Genomic DNA, 18318 nt, shown 5'->3' on the forward strand with positions numbered 1-18318 from the left:
AATGCTACCCAGCAAACATTTTGTTTTTCCAGTCATCTCTTCCTCCCTTCTTTGAAAAACCTATTCCAAACTTTCTGCCTTCTCCTTAAACTTCCAATGTCTCCAACTATCCCCAACAAGAACTTCCTCAACCTTCCATACAAAAAGTATACATTTGCCTATATTGACCTGTATCCTTCTCTTCCCTGCCTTCTGTTAAAAAGAGTCAAAGTAGTCCTCTTCCTTTGCTGTAGATACTGGCCCTTTTGCCTTCTTGGGAATCTTGCTCCATTAAGTCCCTCTCTTCTCAGACTGCTTCTGTCTCACTCTCCCCATGGGCTTTACTGGATTCTTCCCCGCCACCTCATTTAACCATGCCCAAGCATCTCATATTTTTTAAGGTTATCCATTACTTGCTTCAAAATAAAATAAGTTTGGAGTTCCCACCATGGCACTGGGATCAGTGGAGTCTCTACAACATCAGGATGCAAGTTCAATCCCTGGCATGGAACAGTGGGTTAAAGGATCCAGCTTTGCCAAAGCTGCAGCATAGGTCACAACTGTGGCTTGGATCTGATCCCTGGCCCAGGAACTCCATATGCCATGGGGCAGCCAAAAAAGAATAAATAAGTAAGCAAATAAATTTGTCTGAGTTGGTAATAATCTAAGATATATTTTGGATATATGGGAGTTCATTACATTATTCCCACTACTTTTTTGAATGTATACACTTTCCATTATATAAAGTTTTCTTTTTAATTCTTCTTTTATTTGGATTTTTCTCAGTTCTCCATCCCATTTTTCTCCTGATAAAACATATCCATTCTTCAGGTCACCACACTTTTAAAACTGAAGAATTAATGAGTTTCCCTGTATTATTCTAATCAATGTAAAACCAACAAAATTATCCTTGCAGTCTAAAAACATAACATGTAGCACAGAAAAATTGTTTCATCTCTCATGAAAATAATATGAACCACTGGGTTTCAACAAATTTACCATTTTATTTTCTAGTTTTTATTTTTGTCCACACCTGCAGCATGTATAAGTTCCCGGGTCAGGGATCAAGCCCATACCACAACAGGAGCCAAAGCAGTGACAATACTGGATCCTTAACCTGCTGCACCACCAGGAACTCCCTATAAATTTTTTAAGTGAATGGACAAAATTAGCATTAATAATATGAACTGGGAAAGATGAAAGTATACTATGTTCCTTACACAAAAACTTATCTTGTTATAACAGATATATGTGCAATATTCTAATTTTTTCAGTTCTCCCAGATAGAGTAACAAAACTATGGCTCTTACCAAAGGAGGAAAAAAACAAAGAGAAGAAACTTTTGAAATACCTATTATATTGACTCTTCCTGGTGCTCGAACATAAAACTTGGGAATGGATCCAAACTTAGAATTAAATATCTCCTTTAGCTTCAGCAATCTAAAAACAAAAGTAGAATATTTCACAAGATCCAAATTATAGAAAACTCATAATACACACACACACACATAGATATTTCATATACCTACTGCCATTAACCATCTTTAAAAATAACAACAGCAAACTCTTTTACTGACATACTTCCTTGAAAACCCCAGGGTAAAACAATACCCTCTAAGTGACACAAGAATAGCTAAGCACACAGAAGAGTAAAAAAGTTAATAGTGGTGTACACAACAGAAAAAAAAAATATTTAATTCGATTATGAAGAATACAACTTTGATACTCAGAGAAGAATATTTTTATACTAAAAATAAGTAGCATGAAGTAGTGTATCAGTTTTCTAGAACCGCCATGACAAAGTGTCACAAATTAGGTGGCTTAAAAAAAACTTAAAAAAACAGCAATTTATAGTCTCTCAGCTCTGGAGGCTAGTAGTGTGAAACCAGAAAGTTGGCAGGGCAATGCTCCTCTAAAACCTATAGGGGAAAATCTTTCCTTCTTTGCCTCTTTTTACTTTCTGGTTTGACCAACAATTCTTGGCATTCCTTAGCTTGCAACTACATCATTCCAATATCTGCCTATGTCAACACATGGAATTCTCTCTGTGTCTCTATCTGTATCTTTATTTTTCCTTCTTATAAGGACACCAACCCTCCTATACTGTTGGTGGGAATATAAATTGGCGCAACCACTATAGAGAACACTATGAAGGTTCCTTAAAAAATTAAATGTAGAAATACCGTATGATCCAGCAATCCCACTCCTGGGCATATATCCATTGAAAACCATAACTCAAAAAGATACATGTACTACACTGTTCATTGAAGTGCTATTTTACAACAACCAAGACATGAAGGAGCCTAAACGTCCATCAACAAATGAATGGATTTAGAAGATGTGGAATATATATATATTTTCAGCCATAAAATAAATGAAATAATGCCATTTGTAGCAACATGGATGGACCTAGAGATTATCATACCATTAAGTCAAACAGAGAAAAACAAGTATCATATGATATCACCTACATGTGGAATCTAATAAAAATGATACAAATGAGCCTATTTGTAAAACAGAAACAAACACAGATTTCAAAATCAAAACAGTTATCAGGAATTCCAGTTATGGCCCAGCAGCAACGAACCCAACTAGTAACCATGAGGATGTGGGTTCAATCCCTGGCCTCACTCAGTGGGTTAAGTATTCAGCATTGCCATGAGCTGTGGTATAGATTGCAGACATTGCTCAGATCCTGAGTTGCTGTGGCTGTGGTGCAGGCCAGCAGCTGCAGCTCCGATTCAACCCCTAGCCTAGGTACTTCCATATGCCACAAGTGCAGCCCTTAAAAAAAAAAAAAAAAAAAAAAAATCATGAAACTACTTTGAAATGGAAACAAATTTGAAATTGTAATAAAAAAAAATCTGACTCCATTTTTTGATGTTTGCTTACAGCTTCTGAGCTTCAACTCTCCCTCTTCCCCCTTCTGCCTCACACCAAGCAAGCAGATAAAAAAGCCCAGGTGCTCTCATTTTTGTCACTGGCCAAACCACATTACACCAGCTCCATCTCCTCACCACCACGAAATCTTAAAGCTAGTCTCCCTTTCTTGCTCTCGCAAGCCATTTCTGGACAGCTTTAGTGGCCTGTTCTGCCCTCCCTAGAAAGCCTCATTATGTGAGTAATATCCTGTTTATGCGGTATTATCAGTCTCAGCCAAATTTTTGGATGGGCGTTCGTCTTGTTTCTATGGAATGACCACAACAAAAATCCTAAAGAAAAGGGATAATTTCCTCAGGAAATATCATTTACAAACTAGATTAATTTCCATAGAAGAAATAAAATCATCAAAGAAACACTCTGTAAATATGCATCAAGTCCAAATGTTTTACAAGAGAATTCTACCCAAGCATGAACATCACATAGCCTGCATGCTCCAGAAGTTGTTCCAGAGCACTGAAAAATAAAGAGAAATGATCTAATTCTTGTTACGAAGCAAATGTAACATTGACACCTAAACCAGACAAAGATAATCCAAGAAAACACAACCTCAGACTAATGTCACTTGTAAATACTGATGCAGAAGACTTAGTAAAGCATTAGTAAACATAAGGCAGTACCACATTAAGAAAATAATTCTTATCAAGTGGGATTAACTCAATGAATGCAAAGTTGAAAACATTAAGAAGAAAATCCATTAAAATAATGTATCATATTAAATCTAAGAAGAAAAAATATATGGTATACTACTTGCATAAGTATTTTTAAAAAACTCCAATAAAATTGACTTCCAGGGGAGTTCCCGTCATGGCGCAGTGGTTAATGAATCCAAGTAGGAACCATGAGGTCGCGGGTTCGGTCCCTGCCCTTGCTCAGTGGGTTAACGATCCGGCGTTGCCGTGAGCTGTGTGTGGTGTAGGTTGCAGACACGGCTCGGATCCCGCGTTGCTGTGGCACTGGTGTAGGCCGGTGGCTACAGCTCCGATTCAACCCCTAGCCTGGGAACCTCCATATGCCGTGGAAGCGGCCCAAGAGATAGCAACAACAACAACAACAACAACAAAAAAAAGACAAAAGACAAAATTGACTTCCAGAGGTCTTTATCTTAACGTGATTACATACAACTTGGTATGTAATCAAGCTTTAAACACTCTTGAAAGACATAAAATAGACTCAAAGAAATGGAAAAACATCCTTTGTTCTTAAATAAGATGACTCAACATTGTAAGAATTGTTATTCCCAAATTAATTTATAAATCTAATGCAATCTGCCTAAAAAGTACCAACAAACTTTTCTTACAGAGATAAACAAGTTGATGCAAGAAAATCGTGTGGAAAACAAATATGCAGGAACAGTCGGGATAAACAAGTTGATGCAAGAAAATCATGTGGAGGAGTTCCCGTCGTGGCGCAGTGGTTAGCGAATCCGACTAGGAACCATGAGGTTGCGGGTTCCGTCCCTGGCCTTGCTCAATGGGTTAACAATCCGGCGTTGCCCTGAGCTATGGTGTAGGTTGCAGACGTGGCTCGGATCCAGCGTTGCTGGGGCTCTGGCGTAGGCTGGCAGCTACAACTCCAATTAGACCCCTAGCCTGGGAACCTCCATATGCCGCGGGAGAGGCCCAAGAAATGGCAAAAAGACAAAAAAAAAAAAAAAAAAAAAGAAAGAAAGAAAATGATGTGGAAAACAAATATGCAGGAATAGTGGGGAAAACATTAAAAAAGAACAAATCCCCAAGGGAGGAGTAACCCTACCAAACATTAAAACACACACTACAGCCTCTGTAATGAAAACAGTGAGGCACCAGAACATACACAGACAAGAGACTTCAGTAGAATAAAAGGTTCAGAAATTTAGTACATGAGGAAAGTGGCATCTCAAATCATGAGACAAAGATGAATTTTTTAATAAATAGAGCTAATACAACTGGTTAAATATTTGGGAAAGATAAAATTAGGTCCCTATCTTACACAAGAATAAACTCTATATGGACCAGGCACTAGAGGAAATATTCGTGAATTTCAGTATAACTCAACATAGGGGAAAGTTTTTCTAACTATGACTCAAAATTCAAAGGCAATTCTTTTTAATTTTACAAATTTGACTATACAAAGATTTTTAAAACATTTACATGGCAAAAAAAATATCATAACCAAATTCAAAAAAAAAACTAACAAAATATTTACAACATGTAGCAGATATTTCCTTCACATTAAAAAAAATAACTCTGAAACCATAAAACTCCTGGAACAGAACATAGGCATAACACTTTGACATAAACCATAGCAATATTTTTTTGGCTCTGTTTCTTAAGACAAAAGAAATAAAAGCAAAGTAAACAAATGGGACCTAATTAAACTTAAAAGCTTTTGCATAGCAAAGGAAACCATCAACAAAATGAAAAGACAATCTACTGAATATGAGAAAATATTTGCAAATGATATGACCAATAAGGGGTTAATGTATAGTTAGTTGATACATACAACATATACCAAAAAAAAAAAAAAAAATTAGAAAATGGGCAGACCTGAAGTTCCTGTTGTGGATCAGAGGAAATGAACCTGACTAGCATCCATGAGGATGCAGGTTCAATCCCTGGCCTCACTCAGTGGGTTAAGGATCTGGCGTTGCTGTGAGCTGTGGTGTAGGTCACAGCTCTGATTCGACCCTGGCTTAGGAACTCCCATATGCTGTGGGTGTGGCCCTAAAAAGATTAAAAGAAAGAAAAAGTAAGAAAGAAAGGAAGGAAGGAAGGAAGGAAATGGGCAGGCCTGAATATTTTTCAAAAGAAGACATACAGATGGGAATTCCCATTGTGGTGCAGCAGAAATGAAATCTGACGAGTATCCAAGAAAATGCGGGTTCAATCCCTGGCCTCACTCGTTGATCAGGGATCCAGCGTTGCTGCAAGCTGTGGTGTAGGTTGAAGATACAGCTTGGATCCTGCGTTGCCATGGCTGCAGTGTAGGCCAGCAGCTGTAGCTCAGATTCGACCCCTAGTCTGGGAACTTTCATATGCCACAGGTGCAGCCCTAAAAAGCAAAAAAAGAAGAAGACATACAGATAATCAACAGGCACATGAAAAGATGGTCAACATCACTAATCATCTGAGAAAAGCAAATCAAAACCACAAGATATCACCCCACACCTATCAGAATGGCCATCATTAAAATGTCTACAAATAAAAATACCAACATTGGTAGACTTTTGATGCAGTGGAATATTACTCAGCCATAAAAAAGAATGAAATAATGCCATTTGCAGGAACATACATGAGCCTAGAAATCATATTAAGTGAAGTTAGACGGTGGAAGACAAACATCATATGATATCACTTATATGTGGAATTTTTAAAAAGGATACAAATGAACTTACTTGCAGACTAGAAAGAGACTCACAGACTGAAAAGCTTATGGTTACCAAAGGCGAGGGATGGACTGGGGGTTTGGGATTGGTATATGCACACTGTGGTACACTGAAAAACTGGCCAAAAAGGACCTGCTATCTAGAACAGAGAACTTTACCCAATATTCTGTGGTAATCTATGTGGGAAAAGAATCTGAAAAAGAATGGATGTGTTTGCAGGTATAACTGAATCACTTTGTTGTATGGCAGAAATTATCACAACATTGTAAACAAACTATACTTCAAAAGAACTTTTAAAAATGGGGCGGGGGGGGGAAGCAACAAACGTTTGAGAGAATCCGAAGAAAAGGAAACCCTTGTATGCTCTTCATGGGAATGAAAATTGGCGCAGTCACTATGGAATACAGTAGGGAGGTTCCTCAAAAAATTAAAATACAACTACCATATGATCCAGTAATTCCACTGCTGGGAATATATCCATAGAAAATGAAAACACTAATTCAAAAAGATACATGTAATAAACAAATGGGACCTAATTAAACTTTAAAGTTTTTGCTCAGCAAAGGAAAGCATGAACAAAATGAAAAGACAGTCCACAAAATGGGAGAAAATATTTGCAAATGAAGAGATAACAAGGGATTAATCCCCAAAATACACAAACAACTCATACAGCTCAATATAAAAAAAAATCAAAAAATGGGCAGAAGATCTAAACAGATGTTTCTCCAAAGTCATACAGATGGCAAAAAAAATGAAAATATGTTCAACAATGCTAATTATTAGAGAATGCAAATCAAAACTACTATGAGGTACCAATTTAAAACAGCTGGAGTGCCCATCATCAAAAAGTCTACAAACAATAAATGCTAGAGAGGGTGTGGAGAAAAGGAAACCCTCTTACACTGTTGGTGGGAATATAAATTGGTAAAAACACTATGGAAAACAGTATGCAGGTTCCTTAAAAAAATAAATATAGAATTACCAGAAATATGATCCAGTAATTCCACTACTGGGCATGTATCCAAAGAAAATCATAATTCAAAAAGATACATGCACACCAATGTTTAATTTATTTTCAACACTACTTACAGTATCCCAGACATGAAAGCAACCAAAATATCCACTGACAGAAGAATGGATAAAGAAGATGTGATACATATATATATATAATAGAAGAAGATGTGATATATATATATATATATATAATAGAATATTATTCAGCCATAAAAAAAGAATGAACTAATGCCATTTGCAGCAACATGGAAGGAGCTAGAGATTATCATACTGAGTGAAGAAAGTCAGAAAAAGACAAATATCATATGGTAGCACTTATATATGGAATCTTAAAAATGGATACAAATGAATTTATTTGAAAAAGAGAAACACAGACTTTGAAAACAAACTTATGGTCACAAAGGAGACAGGTGGTAGAGGGGAAGAGATGGACTGGGGGTTTGGGATTGGCATATGCACACTGAGGTATATGGAATGAATGGCCAATGGAGACTTTCTTTATAGCACAGAAAAATCTATCCAATATTCTGGGATAATCTATGTGGGAAAAGAATCTGAAAGAGAATGGATGTGTGTACATGCATAACCAAACTGTTTTGTTGTACTGCAGAAATTATCACAACATTGTAAATCAACTTTACTTCGATAAAACTTTTTTAAAAAAATACATGTACCCTCAGTATTCATAGCAGCATTATTTACAATAGCCAAGACATGTAAGCAAACTAAGTATCTGTCAACAGATGAATGGATAAATAAGAAGTGATATAATAATAAGGAGATTGCTTTTCTCTCTCAATCGCTCTCTGTATATACACATATATATGCACACACATACATATATACATATATATGTATATACACACACATATATATATGCACACACATACATATATACATATATGTGTATATATATATATACACACTCTTTACTTTTACTTCATAATTTGCTATGATATAAAATGTTAAAAATGTTCATATCCTTTGCCCACGTGATTCTTCTTTCAGGAGTTTATGCTTATCAAATAATAATGGATATATGGACAAAGTTTCAAGTTGAAAAAATGTTCATGTAACCATTATTTGTAACTGAAAATGCTAAATGTCCATGGAACATCATGTACAGATACTATAACACCATTAAAATAGTAATGAAAAGGGGAAAATATATTCCTGCATATTGTTAAGTGAAAAATACAGCTTACACACAGCTTGTAGTATGATAGTGTGTGTGTGTCTATGTGTCTGTATGTGTGTTTGTGTGTGTAGTTTGTAATGACTGGATAGATATACATCCAAATATATGAAGTGATTTTCTCTGGGTATTGAGGCTATTGGAGACTGAGCAATTAAAAACTATATCAACTATTCTTACATAAATTCCTTAGAACTTATAATTATAAACATTCTGTTACTTTATTTCATCTTTTTCTAAATAGAAGTAATATATGTGTTTACATATATTTATATAAATGTACATATGTACATTACAAAATGGAATATTACTTGGTCATTAAAAAGAATGAAATAATGCCATTTGCAGCAACATGGATGGACCTAAAGAATATTGTGGTTAGTGAAAAAGTTACAGAAAAGCAAATACTCTATGTTATCACTTATATGTGGACTCTAAAAACTAAAATGCGGGTTTAAGAGATACAAACGACTAAAGATCTGACAGTGACATGTCAGAAGGACACATGTACATAAGCTCCCATTGCCCAAATGAGGGATCAAAATTCCCCCTCACCCACTGAAAAACAGGAAAAAGAAACATAAAAAGTAGTTGGACATAATCCCCTTAACAAGGCCCAGAAAATATATGAGTAAGTTCTGTCAGACCTTAAAGAAAAAAAATCATCTTTTTTCTTTCAGAAATGGTTCTAACTATAGAAGCTACAAAAAGACTTCCCATCTCATTTTGGAAGGTAGTATAACCCAGATACTAATACTTAACAAGAACAGCTCCCAAAAGAGACTACTCTCACTTGTAAAAATAGGTACAAAAACTCTAAATAAAATATTGATAAATTTAATCCAATATACATTAGTTTATAATATATGTGACCAGAGTTTATTCCAAGAAGATGAGGGCAGTACCAGGAAAACTGTTGATTAAATGTACTATTCCAACAGAATAAAAAGGAAAAACTCTATAACCCATGATCCTCTCAAAATATGCAAAAATAATTGTAAAATTCAATAGTCATACCTGATTTTTAAAAAAATTTTAAATTTAAAAAAAGCTCTTAAGATGCTAGAAAAGAAGAAAATGTCCTCAATTTTTAGGCTACTTGCCAGAAATAGCAAGCATCACATTTGATGACATAAATATTAGAAGCTTTGCCATTAAAATCAGAATCAAGACAAAAGTGCTATCATTCAACACTGTAACGTACTACATAAAATATAAAATGCAACACAACCTAAAATATCATAAAGTTAAAGGAAAATTGCTAAACCAGAAACAATAAAAATAGTATATATAAAACAAGTGGTTTTATCCAAAAATATATACACTCATACAAATACATACAAATAAAAAGAGTTCCTAAAAACTAAAAAGAAATATACAACCTAATAACATCTTTTGCAAAGCCATTTAGCACTATTAAATTTTTCATTTTATTTTTTTAGAAATCATCAAAAAATTTTTTTGTTTTGCTTTTTTAAGGCCACACCCACAGCATATGGAAGTTCCCAGGTTAGGGGTTGAATCAGAGCTACAACTGCTGGCCTACACCACAGTCACAGCAACATGGGATCCAAGCCACGTCTGCAAACTACACTAGAGCTCACAGGATAGCTGACACACTGAACAAAGCCAGGGTTGAACCTGCATTCTCATGGATACTAGTGGGATTCGGTTCCATTGTGCCATGACAGGAACTCCCTAGAAACTATCAAAATTTTAAATGCTCATTACCTTTGACTCAGATTTCATTTTCATGAATGAGATTAAAAGAACATAAAAATGCTCAAAGATATATGTACAAAGATTTTTTACTGCAGCATTGCTTGTGAGTGAAAAATTGGAAACCTAAAGGTACACTCTAATAACCGAGTGATTAAATGAATACTGACATTCATACTATGAAATATCCTCAGCACTTAATATCAGTCTGAAATATACCAGAATCTCTAAGAAATATTATTAATAAAAAAGGAAAATTACAGACAACCAAATATTGACTCTAAAATATAATTCCATTTTTATAAAAAAATGTTAACAATGATATTATAAAGATACAATGACACCAAAAGGATACAATAATAATACGAGAATATAAAACAAACCAAACTTCAAAGGGAAGTAAGAATTGGCAGCACAGGATAAGAGTCAGAAACTGTAATGAGAAAATAAACTGCAGGATTCTCAGGCTTTACTGACTATACTTTTAAATAATCCAAACCTTTCATATTAAGAATGTGATCAAGGGCATTCCCATGTGGCCCAGTGGGTTAAAGATCTGGCATGGTCACTGTTGTACCTTGGGTCACTGCTGTAGCCCAGGTTCGCTCCCTGGCCTGAGAACTTCTGCATGCCTCAGGTGCACCACCAACAAAAAAAGAATGTATTCATACAGCACCATTATTCATAGAGCCAAAAGGTGGAAATAACCCAAATATCAATCAATTATTGAAAGGATAAACAAAATGTGGTATATTGATACAATGTAGTATTACTGAACCATAAAAAGGAATGATGTACTGATAACATATTACAACATGGATGAACCTTGAAAACATTATATTAAGTGAAAGAAGTCAATCACAAAAAAAGCATACATATCATATGATTCCTTTTATTTGAAAAGTCCAGAATAAGCAAATCTATAGAGATGAAAAGTACATTAGTAGTATCTTAGGGCTTGCAGAGGTTGGGGAGATGATAGCTTAAGGGATACAGGGTTCTTTTAAGGGTGATGAAAATGTTCTAACTTTGATTATCGTGATGGTTGCACAATCCTGTGAATATACCAAAAATTGTTTAATTGTAAACTCTAAGCAAATGACTGTATAGCATGTGAATTATCTATCAATAAACCTGTTAATTAATAATCCAACAATTTAAAGTTTCAAATGCCAAAGATTAGGAAAAGAGACGAGAATGCAAGGAAATTTAGAACAGCAGTTCTAAATGCAAAGAAAGAAGAGTGGGATTTGAAGTAGTCTTACAATACAGCAAGCAAGCAAAACTGAGATGCAGAAAAAAAAAAATTAAAGCTTCTATTTCCTTTTTTTTGTTTTTTTTTTTGTTTGTTTTTTTTTTTTTCAGAGCTGCACCCATGGCATATGGAAGTTCCCAGACTAGGGGTTGAATCAGAGCTACAGCTGTCAGCCTACACCACAGTCACAGCAATGAAGGATCCAAGCTACGTTTTCCATCTACACTACAGCTGATGGCAACGCCAGTTCCTTAACCCAATGAACAAGACCAGGGATCCAACCTGCATCCTCATGGATACTAGTCAGGTTAATTACCACTGAGCCATGGTGGGAACTCCCTGGAGCTTCAATTTCTATATGATTTTTATATAAAAAGAATTTAAAAAGCAATTAAGTTTATTAAAATGTATAACATGGTTCACTAGTGCCTTTACTCCAAGGGTCATGTGTCCTGTGAAGAGGAATCCTGAAGAAGTTCCAAAGAAGACAGTTCATGCATTTCTTTCCCTTTCAGCATATTTTAGCATTTGACCAGTTAGGTAGGTGTATAGATATACTATCTAGATTTAACTGAATGCACCCCTGCTAAAATGGAAAAGTAGCTGAAACATTGTCAGAAGCTAATAACTGTATTAAGTGAAAAACAAGAAAGTCATAAAGTGCACACTTACCTGACTACTGTATTATTTCTTCTGTGACTAAGCACAGAACAGTGAATACTAACAATTAATATTTGTCACATGAATAAATACTATAAAAATAATATAAGGCAAGAAATAACTCTAAGGAAATTAAGTCAACAATTCTTCACTTTTAGTACATTATCACCAACCCTCCTCCCTCTCAGGGTAGGGTGACTATAGAAATATTACACATTATGATTAAAATCCTACAAAATGGAAATACAGAAGACTATATCGATATTCACATGTAGTCTAAGGCCATGCTGGTCTCCATAATCAAAAATTGCATTTCTTTCTGGTAACTAAATATGCGCTGTTAATATAAGGGTGAAAAAGCATTTGCAAGTTTCAGTAAACTGTAATATTGTGAACTATCACATGACAGTCATAAACCAGGAAGTAGGGAGAAATTAAGGACTTAATGTTAGAGAAAAAAAGCCTACTGGGGAAAAAACTAAAAATTAGAAACACCAAAGAGGGAGCAAAGCCAACCCTAGAAAAGCTATAGGGCTAACACACAGCAGATAGAGACTTCATTCTATGAGATTCTCATGGTATGTCAGAATGAAGTATTTCCAAGAAGTTTTTGCAAGACGCCCTCAAATGAAAAGATAATCTACTTGGTATCACTTAAAATATTGGTTATTCTGTAGCTAGGTAGTGGCAGCACATTAATTTCCTAAGTGATTTGTTTAAATAGATTCCATGATTTGTTCAGTAAGATGCAGAGACCAAGGAGGGGAGTGGTTTGGGAGTCGTTTTTTGGTTTTGTTTTGGCGTGCTTGATTGTTTTCCGTGAATATTTTAGAAAGGGGACTTAACAAAGCACTATCAGCTGGCAGGTAGAACAAAGAGAGAAGGGGTTCAAAGGTAATTGAGGTTTTTCCACTAAAGCCCAGCAGAAAGTGTCCCACCCTTCAGCAAGAAAAAGGGAAAAGAAGGATCTGCATGGATGAAACAAGGTGTAAAGTGTTTGTGGCATGGTCTTCTTGCAAGCCCAGCCACGCGGCCTTATAATATCCCTAGGATTCTGTATGCTCCCGTGGGCAAAAGCAGCGCTCCAGTCAAGTCAAAAGCCCTGTAACGATCTACACCTAGGCAACTCAGGTGATCCCAAAGCGCGGCATCTCCTCTCCCCCACCTGGGATGTTCTGCCACCTGGACTTGATGCACGGGAGGGCCCTCCGTAGCCATATTTCGCTAATCCTTCTTTATTCTTCAGTTTCCAGCGGTGAAGCAAGGCTTCCGAAGTAATCACGAGACGTCTGTGGCAGGAGCCCTTTCTTCCGGGCGCGCAAGAACTCACCCTGCGGAAATCCTGCCTCTTGGCTGAGGTGGCTGCTTGCAGTCGGCCCCGCCCGTGGCTCCGCCCTTCTGAGCTCTGGGTAGAGAGCCTCCCAGCAGCTGTCAGGTACCGCCACCAAGCTGCTCTGAGCTCCAGGGACCAGGGGGGCGCGCTGTAGTTCCTACGCCCAACAAAGCTAACTAAGGAGGTTTTCTTTCTGCGCCCCGGGCATAAATCTAAGTACAGAATTACAACCTGGCTCTTCTGTTTGCTTTTTAAGTTAGTTTTTTTTTTTCTTTATGACCAGAAGCTACTCCCTCAAATAACACTAAAATATTTAGTTATTGCTTTTTATGTGGATTATTTAAAAAATCAGCAGTATGCAACTGATGCAGCACTTGATTTAAACATATTTGCATTTATTTCCAGGATAGAGGCATTAGTGGGATTTCCTAGAACATAATTAATGTGAAAAGAAGACAGTGCATGTCTTTCAAAATCCAAGAAATCCTTAGCTTCCGGTTCAACACTGACTTTTCAGTTACACGGAGAAATCACAGATGCCCTATCTCAAGGAGCACACCACCCCCACCCCACCACTCTACCATATTACTGTCTTCTTCATTGTTTTCACACGTTCTGCACATGTATGTATTTATTGTCTGTCTCACTACTTCCACTATTACTACCACTAGAAGGTAAGCAACCTGAGAGTAGGAACTGTGTATCCCCAGCACCTAGAACAGTACTCGGTTTTTGATAGATAAGAGGAAATGAGTGAATGACTAGAAAAGAAAAGTGACTTGCCTAAGGCCACACTGTTAATTGGTTGAAAAACCTGAATTAACTTCAGGTTTAATAAATTTTAAGTGTACTTTATACCTGAGAATGCTGAGATTAAACCCAAGTGAGGCCAGCTACAAATAGACTGATCCCAAGTTTTCCTAGTTAAGGATGTCTGGGCCAACATGCCTAACACACTAAGGGTACTAGCATACCCCCGAGGCATTCAATAGGTTGCTATTCCAGAATTTTTATGTGTATATTGTGGAAGGGAAAGGAGGAAATGAGGGCAAAAATGTGAAAGGACAATATCAAAACCTAGCTAAAGGGTTGCAGCCCCTTGGCACATCCCTGGGTTATTACTGTAAAAGAAACATGGAAACAATATTACTCTGATATCAGGGCTACCTTCTCACTGTTATTTCTGTCCTTCTTCATCACTTTCAAATGGAGCAATTATATCTCCTTTTCTTTTTTGAACCCCGATAAATTCTAGTTGGATGCCTATTTCAGTTTACTTCTTGAGTAAGGAGTGGCATCATTGTCACTTCTATAAACAGGTTTGAATGTGGAAAGAACATAAGTAGGGAAAAAAAATGTAAAATTTTTGGAGCATCAGTAAATATAGAAAAGGAAAAATCATCACTTCTTTTTGGCTGCACCTACAATACATGAAAGGTTCCAAGCTGCTGCAGTGACAACACTGGATCCTTAATCTGCTGTACCACAGGAGAATTCCAGGAAAGACCATTTTTTTATTCAGATATATTTCTAACATAACCTTTTATGGTCACTGAAAAATAAGTAAATTCTGAAGCTTTGAAAATATTGGTTTTTTTAAAAAAAAGTCCTGGAGTTCCCATCATGGTTCAGTGGGTAACAAACCCAACTAGTATCCATGAGGATACAGGTTTGATTCCTGGCCTTGCTCAGTGGGTTAAGGATCAGGCATTGCCATGAGCTGTGGTGTAGGTCACACACGGGATTCAGATCTGGTGTGGCTGTGGCTGTGGCATAGGCCAGCAGCTACAGCTCTGATTTGACCCCTAGCCTGGGAACCTCCATATGCTGCAAGTGCAAACCCTAAAAAGACAAAAGACTAAAATAAAATAAAATAGTCCCAAACGAACCTGTTTTATACAGTATTTTTAAAATGAACACAATGACTATGGACACTCTGATTCATAAAAGAATATCTTCTATTGAATGTGTATGTGATGGCCAAATAATAAATTTGCTAAATGAAACCTGATAGCAAATCATTAGTTTGGATCTTGGATACATTTCTATTGCAGTCTTCACAAAGCTGATAAAAACTGGAAAGCATCTTATAAAGCAACAAGTAACTCCCCCCCCCTTTTTTTTTAGGAAATGATGGACCCAAAGTGAAAGAGTAAGGGCTGGAATCAAAACCCAGGTCTTAGACTCCTAGTTCAGCCTATTCTGAATGTGTGACCTCTGATAAGACCCCAGTGAAGTAGGCTTTAAAAAAAATTATTGAGGAGTTCCCGTCGTGTCTCAGCAGAAACGAATCTAACTAGCATCCATGAGGACGCAGGTTCAATCCCTGACTTCACTCAGTGGGTTAAGGATCCCATGTTGCCGTGAGCTGTGGTGTAGGTCGCAGACGTGGCTTGGATCCCCTGTTGCTGTGCCTCTGGCGTAGGGGCAGCAGCCACAGCTCCAATTCAACCCCTAGCCTGGAAACCTCCATATGCCACAGATGCGGCCCTAAAACAACAACAACACAACAATTATTGAAACATTATTTTTGTCCCAAAATTAAAGTATATACATCGTAATTTTTATAAAATACTGTTCTTAAAATAATCTGTTCTCAAACTACTAGAAAACCTGAAATAGAAACTAAAAATCAAAATTACCATAACTTTCTTACACTATGTTCCTTATGCAAGGCTTTCTTATACATTAAGTGGGTACTTCATATATATTATTATCTCTCTAAAGCTTCCCAACAACCTTATAAGTGAAAAAGTATTATTCCTTTGTCAATTTTAAGATATTGCTTTGGTCCTTATTAGACATATTCAATAGTAAAAGTGTTTAAGTCTAAATTTTATAGAATTTTTATTTTCACAAATCTAACTTTTTAGTTCTTTATTTTTGCACATGGGCACACTTACAGTAAAGTTTAAAGTCTAAATTATAAACTAGAATAGTATTTCATTATAGATTCTTAAACAGAAACCTAATTAATAAATTTGACATTTTTTCTCCTCAACTGACCATTAGTTTCTGTTCAGATAAAACACTCCAGCATCAAAATATAACAAACATCAAAATGAAACAAAACAAATACTTGTTCTAAAGTAAAAGTAAAAATATGAGTGTTAGAGTCACACAGACCTGGTTAGCTCCAACATATGTTTAGGTCTTGGCTTAAAACTCACTTCTTCCAGGAATTTTTTCCTGTTCTCCGTCCCTAACTCTACCTTCAAAACTAAGTCTCTAGCATTAATATCATTTGTCTGGGGGAAAAAATGTTATTTCTGTGGTTTAGTTTGAACAACTCCTGGAAAATATTTCCTATCTTGACTTACAATAAAAAAGTATTATTCACAATTGGGGGAATCTACTTTAGCAACCTATTTTGGGTATTTTCTCATTATGATAAATAATAATATAATGCTTCTTTAATGTCTTCTTTATAATGATGCCATATGTGCCTTATTCATCTGTATATGGAATAGACACATCTCTCTAGTACATAATCATTTAAATAAAGGCAAAAGATAAGGTCATGATTCAGAGTAATAATATTTATGTAGTTAAATATAATATGTGAATCTGTTATAAAGCTATATGAAAGGAACAGAAATTCTGTGTGCAAAAATAGTTTAACAATCCCAAGTGCACAAGGATGGTTCAACATTCGCAAATCAATCAAATGTCATACACCACGTTAACAAAAGAAAAATCAAAAACCACATGATCATCTCAATAGATGCAGAGAAAGCATTTGACAAAGTACAACATCCATTCACAATAAAAACTGTTACCAAAATGGGTATAGTGGGAACATACCTTAACATAATGACAGCCATTTATGACAAACCCACAGAAAATATAATACTCAATGGAGAAAAGCTGAAAGCCTTCCCACTAAAATCTGGAACAAGACAAGGATGCCACTCTCACCACTGTTATTCAACATAGTACTGGAAATCCTAGCCACAGCAATCAGACAAACAAAAGAAATAAAAGGCATCCAAACAGGAAGAGAAGAGGCAAAACTATCACTGTATGCAGATGACATGATACTATAAATAGAAAACCCCAAGGACTCAACCCAAAAACTACTCGAACTGATCAACAAATTCAGCAAAGTAGCAGGATATAAGATTAACATTCAGAAGCAAGTCGCATTTCTGTATACTAACAATGAAATATTAGAAAAGGAATACAAAAATACGATACCTTTTAAAATTGCACCTCACACAATCAAATACCTCGGAATACACCTGACCAAGGAGGTGAAAGACTATTCTGAGAACTATAAAACATTAATCAAGGAAATTAAAGAGGATGTAAAGAAAGGGAAAGATATTCCATGCTCATGGGTTGGAGAAATTAATATTGTAAAACTGGCCATAGTGCCCAAAGCAATCTACAGATTCAATGCAATCCCTATCAAATTACCCAGGACATTTTTCACAGAACTACAACAAACAATCCAAACATTTATATGGAACCATAAAAGACCCAGAATTGCCAAAGCAATCCTGAGGAACACAAACCACGCAGGAGGCATAACTCTCCTAGCCTTCAAGAAATACTACAAAGCCACAGTCATCAAGACAGTGTGGTACTGATACCAAAACAGATATATAGACCAATGGAACAGAATAGAGAACCCAGAAATAAACACAGACACCTGTGGTCAATTAGTCTTGGACAAAGGAGGCAAGAACATAAAATGGGAAAAACACAGTCTTTTCAGCAAGTATTGCTGGGAAACCTGGACAGCTGCATGCAAATCAATGAAACTAGAACACACCCTCACATCATGCAAGAAAATAAATTCAAAATGGCTCAGAGGCTTAAATATAAGACAAGACACCATCAAACTCCTGGAA

The 18318-nt window shown here is 36.1% G+C and overlaps 1 protein-coding gene across 8 annotated transcripts in view; it reads right to left on the minus strand.

Annotated features, from left to right (window-relative positions):
* The window catches only part of GALK2 (galactokinase 2), a 171672-nt gene that overhangs the window by 142624 nt on the left and 10730 nt on the right, over positions 1-18318 (minus strand). For 3 of the 8 annotated variants that reach the window (XM_003121519.6, XM_021073702.1, XM_005659628.3), the window contains one exon: positions 1331-1419. The exons of 1 other annotated variant lie outside the window; for it this stretch is intronic. In XM_003121519.6, the coding sequence (XP_003121567.4) occupies positions 1331-1419 (89 nt within the window). Of the gene's footprint in view, positions 1-1330; positions 1420-13294; positions 13499-18318 lie in introns of those variants that run through there. 4 more of the 8 variants (XM_001925554.7, XM_021073705.1, XM_013993027.2 and 1 more) reach the window with 4 other exon arrangements.

The sequence above is a fragment of the Sus scrofa genome, chromosome 1 (assembly GCF_000003025.6).
Source record: "Sus scrofa isolate TJ Tabasco breed Duroc chromosome 1, Sscrofa11.1, whole genome shotgun sequence".
NCBI classification, from domain to species: Eukaryota; Metazoa; Chordata; class Mammalia; order Artiodactyla; family Suidae; genus Sus; species Sus scrofa.